This window comes from Pristiophorus japonicus, chromosome 17, assembly GCF_044704955.1.
Source record: "Pristiophorus japonicus isolate sPriJap1 chromosome 17, sPriJap1.hap1, whole genome shotgun sequence".
Classification (NCBI taxonomy): Eukaryota; Metazoa; Chordata; class Chondrichthyes; family Pristiophoridae; genus Pristiophorus; species Pristiophorus japonicus.
The window spans coordinates 121,457,482-121,465,899 of record NC_091993.1 but is presented as its reverse complement, the minus strand read 5'-3'; the positions used below and the strand labels follow the sequence as shown (position 1 = coordinate 121,465,899).

General features: G+C 49.6%; 1 protein-coding gene across 1 annotated transcript in view; it reads right to left on the bottom strand.

Moving 5' to 3' along the window:
- Positions 1-292: 292 nt before the first annotated feature.
- cntn2 (contactin 2) overlaps positions 293-8,418 on the bottom strand; it is a 146,757-nt gene continuing 138,631 nt past the window's right edge. The window contains exon 22 of the mRNA XM_070859477.1: positions 293-1,907. Coding sequence (XP_070715578.1) covers positions 1,807-1,907 — 101 coding nt within the window. The 3' untranslated portion in view covers positions 293-1,806. The remainder of the gene's footprint in view (positions 1,908-8,418) is intronic.

Here is an 8,418-nt window from a genome sequence, read left to right as displayed (position 1 = left end):
TACCCTACCCCTTCCTCTATCCTACCCGATCTTCCCCAACCGTACTGTACTGTAACTCACCCTTCTCTTCCCTACCCAACCGTACCCTACCCCTTCTTCCTCTATCCTACCCTACCTTCCCCAATTGTACCCATCTCTACCCTTCCCACCCCTCCCCTCCCTCTACCCTACACTATCCTACCCTTTCTTTCCCCTTCCCCTACCCTACGGTGATTGACAACCAATTCCACACATGGAGCCAAATAACGCCAACAGCCAATAAACTACAAGGTTGGCCAAAAGCTAATCGATGTTTTGTTGCAGTGGTGCCACTATTATCTGATTTGTTACTCAATCACATCTCATCTTGAATGCCAGCATCTGATTGGTTGCTATGCTGCCTTGCCTTTTGATTGAAGGCGGGGTTGAGGTGGATTAAGGACATCCAATGATGTCAAAATGGTAGCGTGCTGTAGCGCGAGGCAACCATGTAATCTGGTCCAAAAAAATAAGGTCTCTTCATGATGCGATTGGCTAACAACATCAAATGCACAATGTTGCTTTAGGTTGTCGTTGAGTGTGGGCAGATCTGAAGTGGGTGATCTTGTCCCTTCATTTAGGTCACCTGCACTCAGGTACAAGCTAGAATACTCTCATCTTTTCTTCACTACTTTAGCAGTCAGAATATTCCTGCAACACTGCATATCCGAACAGAAGGAAAGTCTTTGGGGAGTCAATAGATATGATCACTGAATGACTCGGATTCTATCCGGATGAGCTACGGATTTATTGACATAGCCAATTCTGTGATCCCTTCATCTGACTCCTGAAGCTCCCGAGTCAGGCTTGATTCCAACGTTCAGGCACATAGGAAGGAACATCAGAACAGGAGGAGGCCATTCAGCCCCTCGAGCCTATTCCGCCATTCAATAAGATCATGGCTGATCTGTATCTTAACTCCATCTATCCGCCTTGGTTCTGTAACCCTTAACACCTCACCGCCTAACAAAAGGAATGGTCCACATTCAATATCGCTGACCCAAGTAGGACCTAGAGAGACCTTCTAGACCTGGGCCTCGGCAAGGAAGTGTGGACCAACCCACAGAAATATCCCGCATCTGCTCAAAAATCACGCTCAGTGAAACAGTTCACCTAAGCCGGTCCTCTGTTGATGCTCGCCATGGCAACCACGGAGGTTACCTCCACGGGTTCAGAAGGAAAAAACCCATGAGGGTGGGGTGGGGGTGAGGGGAGGGTCAGTTTGGAAGGGAGTACCATTCAAGTAGATTCACCAGTGAAATCAATGGAAAGAGGAACCCAGGAATCGTCACGATCCAAGAGCGCCCCCCCCCCACCCCCAAAACAAATGGGGTGAGATTTGAAACTGCGCGAATGGAAGACATTCCGCAGATTAGCTGGTACCTCACAAAATCTCCTTGGGACCCTGTAACCAAGAGCTCTTGCTTGGATTATGCATTGTATATACAAATGTACAGCACTGTGCATAGTAAAAAGAAAGATTGTTCTATACAGCTCAGTCTCTGCTATATTATTGTCCAATTTAACTTCCCAGGTTACTACCTTCAAACCAAATAGATTATTGTTGATGTTTTCCCACACAGATTTTTTTTTTACAAAACAATATTTTTTTTTAAACGTTTCTTCAGTAAGACTTTCCCCAGTCACCAAATGTATGAAATTTTCTACCTAAAATCGTAAGACAAATGTCACATTTTTTTTGTTGAATACTATAAACAGTTTGCTGTTGGATGACCCATCCTTTGTTGGGAAACGGCGTGCAGCAACGATGCAGGTGGTTGGTCGCGGTCAGAGCTCCAGGCAGCCAATGGCGGTAAGTGTTAGTATGGCAGTGAAGAGGATGTTGTGGAGGACTTGTACCCCTGAGTTGTCCACCATCATGCTGGTGCCTGCAGATCAAGAACGTCATTATCATTCGCAAGACTATGTCATAATGCATGCAGGGTCCAACATGGACTGTGCATCTCAGTGTCAACTCCCGTACATGTACAGCACAGAAAAGAAAAACATTCATTTACATAGCGACTGTCACGACCCAAAGTGCTTTACAGCCAATGAAGTACTCTTTTGGAGTGTAGTCACTGTTGTAATGTGGGAAACGCGGCAGCCAATTTGCGCACAGCAAGCTCCCACAAACAGTAACATGATATTAACCAGATAATCTGTATTTTTTTTAAAGTGACGTTGATTGAAGGATAAATATTGGCCAGGACACTGGGGCTAATCCCCTGCTCTTCTTAAAATCGTACCATAGGATCTTTTATCAGCGATGGGGCCTCGGTTTAACCTCTCATCTGAAAGACGGCACCTCCGACAGTGCAGCACTCCCTCAGCACTGCCCTGGAGTGTCAGCCTGGACCATATGCTCAAGTCTCTGTGGTGGGATTCTGAACCCACAACCTCCTGACTCAGAGGCGAGAGTGCTGCCCACTGAGCCATTGCTAACACCTTTACTAGAGCATCCTAAGGCCAATATGGTTGAAGCGAAGCGTGTCAAATGCACTTAAGGGGAGGTTAGACAAGCATATGAGGGAGAAGGGAATGGAGGGTTATGCTGATGGATTTAGATGAGGAAAGACGGGAGGAGGCTCGAGTGGAGCATAAACGGCGGCATGGACTGGTTGGGCCGAATGGCCTGTTTCTGTGCCGTATATCCCGTGTAATCCTATTCCTGAACTGGGGATTCCGGGGATGTTGCTTGCCGTATGATCACCTGATCGAAAGATGACTCCCGCTGCCGACATGCGATTGTCCTGCGCCAGTGCGGGAAGGCACAGCGATGACACGGATTAAATTGTCGCCTTCATTTTAAACCCCCCCTGTCCCCATCTCCGCCACGTCTGGGTTTCCACCTGGCAGGGGAGTTAAAATTGGGGCTGAAACTGTTGATATCATTGAGTGATAGTTTTTTTCCCCAAATTTAAACTAATCCATTCTGTTTCAACAACAACAACAACAACTTGTAGTTATATAGCGCCTTTAACGTAGTGAAACGTCCCGAGGCTCTTCACAGGAGTATTTTATGAGACAAATCATTTGACACCGAGCCGCATAAGGAGATATTAGGGACAGGCGACCAAAAGCTTGGTCAAAGAGGTCGGTTTTGAGGAGCATCTTGAAGGAGGAGAGAGAGGTAGCGAGGTGGAGAGGTTTAGGGAGGGGAGTTCCAGAGCTTGGGGCCCAGGCAACAGAAGGCACGGCCACCGATGGTTGAGCGATTATAATCGGGGATGCTCAGGAGGGCAGAATTAGAGGAGCGCAGACATCTCGGGGGGTTGAGGGGCTGGAGGAGATTACAGAGATAGGGAGGGGCTGGGGATGTGGGGCTGGAGGAGATTACAGGAAATAGTGAGGGGCTGGGGATGTGGGGCTGGAGGAGATTACAGGAAATAGTGAGGGGCTGGGGATGTGGGGCTGGAGGAGATTACAGAGATAAGGAGGGGCTGGGGATGTGGGGCTGGAGGAGATTACAGAGATAAGGAGGGGCTGGGGATGTGGGGCTGGAGGAGATTACAGAGATAGTGAGGGGCTGGGGATGTGGGGCTGGAGGAGATTACAGGAAATAGTGAGGGGCTGGGGATGTGGGGCTGGAGGAGATTACAGAGATAAGGAGGGGCTGGGGATGTGGGGCTGGAGGAGATTACAGAGATAGTGAGGAGCTGGGGATGTGGGGCTGGAGGAGATTACAGAGATAGGGAGGGGCTGGGGATGTGGGGCTGGAGGAGATTACAGGAAATAGTGAGGGGCTGGGGATGTGGGGCTGGAGGAGATTACAGAGATAAGGAGGGGCTGGGGATGTGGGGCTGGAGGAGATTACAGGAAATAGTGAGGGGCTGGGGATGTGGGGCTGGAGGAGATTACAGAGATAAGGAGGGGCTGGGGATGTGGGGCTGGAGGAGATTACAGAGATAGGGAGGGGCTGGGGATGTGGGGCTGGAGGAGATTACAGAGATAGGGAGGGGCTGGGGATGTGGGGCTGGAGGAGATTACAGGAAATAGTGAGGGGCCAGACCATGTTGCTTACAAGCATCTGACATCAGCAATTAAGCCAATAAAAATACGAGCGAGATTGAAATGCCTCTCCCTGCTCCCCCGTGTTTACAAGCTACTGGTGCCCCAGCAGACATTACATGTTGGCAACGCGGCATGAGGTCATGGTTATCCAATCTGTCTGGGGCCTGTTAGATTCCCTGCGAGAGTAATCTGAGCTGTGGCTGGTCTCAGGAGCATCCGCCAGCAAGGCAGACAGAGAGAAACAGACAAACCAGCGAGACCCAAGGGAACGGGAGGTGAAGCCCGACAGATGCCCATAACCAGGCTGAGAAGTAACTTTAAAAAAAACAAACTCCCACCCACCCCCACCCCAGTCTCTCCCCGGAACTCCGGTGGAAATGTTGGAGGAACCCCCAACACTTCACTGCAGTGCCGAGGGAGTGCCGCACTGCCGTCTTTCGGGTGAGACGATAATCATAGGCAGTCCCTCAGAATCGAGGAAGACTTGCTTCCACTCCCTCTTTGATGGCTGAGCAGTCTGATACCGGAGCCACAGACTCTGTTACAGGCGGGACAGACATTCGCCGAGACGTTAAACCGAGAGGCCCCGTCTGCCCTCTCAGGCGGATGAAAAAGATCCCATGGCCACTATTTCTCAGAAGAACAGATGTGCTCTCCCCGGTGTCCTGCACAATATTTATCCCCCAATTAACATAACAAAAACAGATTATCCGGTCATTATCTAGTGGGGTACCGCTAGATAAGTGAGCAGTGACTAGTGGGGTACCGCAAGGTTCAGTGCTGGGATCCCAGCTATTTACAATATACAATAATGATTTAGACGAAGGAATTGAATGTAATATCTCCAAGTTTGCAGATGACACTAAGCTGGGTGGCGGTATGAGCTGTGAGGAGGATGCTAAGAGGCTGCAGGGTGACTTGGACAGGTTAGGTGAGTGGGCAAATGCATGGCAGATGCAGTATAATGTGGATAAATGTGAGGTTATCCACTTTGGGGGCAAAAACAGGAAGGCAGAATATTATCTGAATGGTGACAGATTAAGAAAAGGGAAGGTGCACCGAGACCTGGGTGCCATTGAAAGTTGGCATGCAGGTACAGCAGGCGGTGAAGAAGGCAAATGGCATGTTGGCCTTCATAGCTAGGGGATTTGAGTATAGGAGCAGGGAGGTTTTACTGAAGTTGTACAGGGCCTTGGTGAGGCCACACCTTGAATACTGTGTTCAGTTTTGGTCTCCTAATCTGAGGACGGACATTCTTGCTATTGAGGGAGTACAGCGAAGATTCACCAGACTGATTCCTGGGATGGCAGGACTGACATATGAAGAAAGACTGGATCGACTAGGCTTATATTCACTGGAATTTAGAAGAATGAGAGGGGATCTCATAGAAACATATAAAATTCTGACGGGGTTGGACAGGTTAGATGCAGGAAGAATGTTCCCGATGTTGGGGAAGTCCAGAACCAGGGGTCACAGTCTAAGGATAAGGAGTAAGCCATTTAGGACCGAGATGAGGAGAAACTTCTTCACACAGAGAATTGTGAACTTGTGGAATTCTCTACCACAGGAAGTTATTGAGGCCAGTTCGTTAGATATATTCAAAAGGGAGTTAGATGTGGCTCTTACGGCTAAAGGGATCAAGGGGTATGGAGAGAAAGCAGGAATGGGGTACTGAAGTTGCATGATCAGCCATGATCATATTGAATGGTGCTGCAGGCCCGAAGGACTGAATGGCCTACTCCTGCACCTATTGTCTATGTTTCTAAGTATCACATTGCTGTTTCTGGGAGCTTGCTGTGCGCACATTGGCTGCCATGTTTACCTACATTACAAGTGACTACACTCCAAAAGCACGTCATTGGCTGTAAAGCATTCTGGGACATCCTGAGGTCATGAAAGGCGCTATATAAATGCAAGCCTTTCTTTTTCTGGAGAGCGTGCCAGTTTCCAACGAAAGTTCCAGGAAAACCCCCCCACCCCCCCCCGCACCAGCCCCCCGTGGAATTTCCACGGCCACAGTGTCTTAATTAACGTTTAACCCCCGATTCAACTCATTATATATCTTACACTTTTCATCCTTGCAGGGTAGCCCTTACGCCGTTGGGTCTTGGACCAGCTGTAGCGAGTGGTGGGGCTCTGGTGGAGCCGGCCGCAAGCTCGCCGAGGTTAGCCCCCCCCCCCCCCCCCGCCCAGAGAACGGGGTTCAGTCGCGAGGTGGAGGTCAGGCGGACTGTGCGCGTAAGGACGCATCAATCCGTGCCCGGATGCTCTGACAGCAAAGGGCCGCTTTCCTTCAGTCTCATATCGTCGGGGCACCCGGGAGCTGTTAACCAAATGGAATCGAAGATCGCTAAACCCGCCACGACCCAGATCCAATGCGTGCAGATCCTTGCCCCCCCCCCGCCCCCGATTGTCTCTTTATTTCGGTTTCCCTTCCACCCCCTCCACCATCCAACCCCAACCGTCATCATCATCAGAGGCAGTCCCTCGACAGCGAGGAAGACTTGCTTCCACTCTAAAAGTGAGTTCTCAGGTGACTGAACGGTCCAATACGGGAATTACAGTCCCCGTCGCAGGTGGGACAGACAGCGGTTGAGGGAAAGGGTGGGTGGGGAGTCTGGTTTGCCGCACGCTCCTTCCGCTGCCTGCGCTTGCTTTCTGCATGCTCTCGGCGACCCGAGGTGCTCAGCGCCCTCCCGGATGCTCTTCCTCCACTTAGGGCGGTCTTTGGGCCAAGGACTCCCAAGTGTCAGTCGCAAATCTTCCACTTGCAGATGAGGGATGCCAGTTTTTGGAGAATGGAACTTACGTAAGAAATAGGAGCAGGAGTCGGCCATTCGGCCCCTCGAGCCTGCTCCGCCATTCAATAAGATCATGGGTGATCTGATCTTGGCCTCAACTCCACTTCCCCGCCCGCTCCCCATAACCCGTGGCTCCCTTATTGTTCAAAAATATGTCTATCTCCACCTTAAATACATTCAATGACCCAGCCTCTACAGCTCCCTAGGGTAGAGAATTCCAAAGATTCACGACCCTCTGAGAGAAGAAATTCCTCCTCATCTCTGTTTTAAATGGGCGACCCCTTATTTTGAAACTCTGCCCCCTAGTTCTAGATTCCCCCACGAGGGGAAATATCCTCTCTGCATCTACCCTGTCGAGCCCCCTCAGAATCTTATATATTTCAATAAGATCGCCTCTCATTCTTCTAAACTGCCAATGAGTACAGGCCCAACCTGCTCAACCTTTCTTCATAAGACAACTTTGAACACTGACACAAGAGGTGCACTGACCCGGGGCAGTCTGCACTCCCAGATTGGGTATAAGGAGTTAGGTGCAAAGTCCAAACCATCTAAGCTTCTTGAATCGCTCCCAAGTGCAGCATGGTTCAGCCACGGAGGAATGTTTCCTCTACTTTGCCCCAATGTCTGCATTTTAATTCCAAACCTTGGAAGAATGAATCTCCACACTGGACCGGTACGAGACCTTCCACACATTTGTGGACTAAAAAAAAAATTCATTCACAGAATGTGGGCATTGCTGGCAAGGTCAGTATTTATTGAGAAGGTGGTGGTGAACTGCCTTATACAACTGAGTGTCTCGCTGGGCCATTTCAGAGGGGCAGTTAAGACTCAATCACATTGCTGTGGGTCTGGAGTCACATATAGGCCAGACCAGGTAAGGACGGCAGATTTCCTTCCCTAAAGCACATTAGTGAACCAAATCGTTTTTTTTAACGACAATCCGGTAGTTTCATGGCCGCCATTACGGATACTAGCTTTTAAAAAAAAAATTACAAATTTTTATTTAATTAACTGAATTTAAATTCCCCAGCTGCCTTGGTGGGATTTGAACTCGCGTCTCCGGATCATTAGTCCAGGCCTCTGGATTACTGACACAAAAGCAAATACTGCGGATGCTGTAATCTGAAATAGAAACAGAAAATACTCAGCGTGTCAAGCAGCATCGGTGGAGAGAGAGAAACAGAGCTAACGTTTCAGGTCGATGTCCCTTTGTCAGAACTGCCAACAATTTGAACTTTTTCCAGTTCTGATGAAGGGTCATTGGCCTGAAACGCTAACTCCGTTTCTCTCTCCACAGACGCTGCCTGACCTACTGAGTATTTCCAGCATTTTCTGTTTTTACCTCTGGATTACAAAGCAAGCGCTCTACTCGGAACTCCTTCACGGCAAACGAGCCAAAGGCGATCAGAGGAATCGTTACAAGGACATCCTTAAAGCCTCCCTGATAAAGCGCAACATCCCCACTGACACCTGGGAGTCCCTGGCCAAAGACCCCCCCGCTAAGGGGAGGAAGTGCATCCGGGAGGGCGCTGAGCACCTCGAGTCTCGTCGCTGAGTGCATGCAGAAAACAAGCGCAGGCAGCGG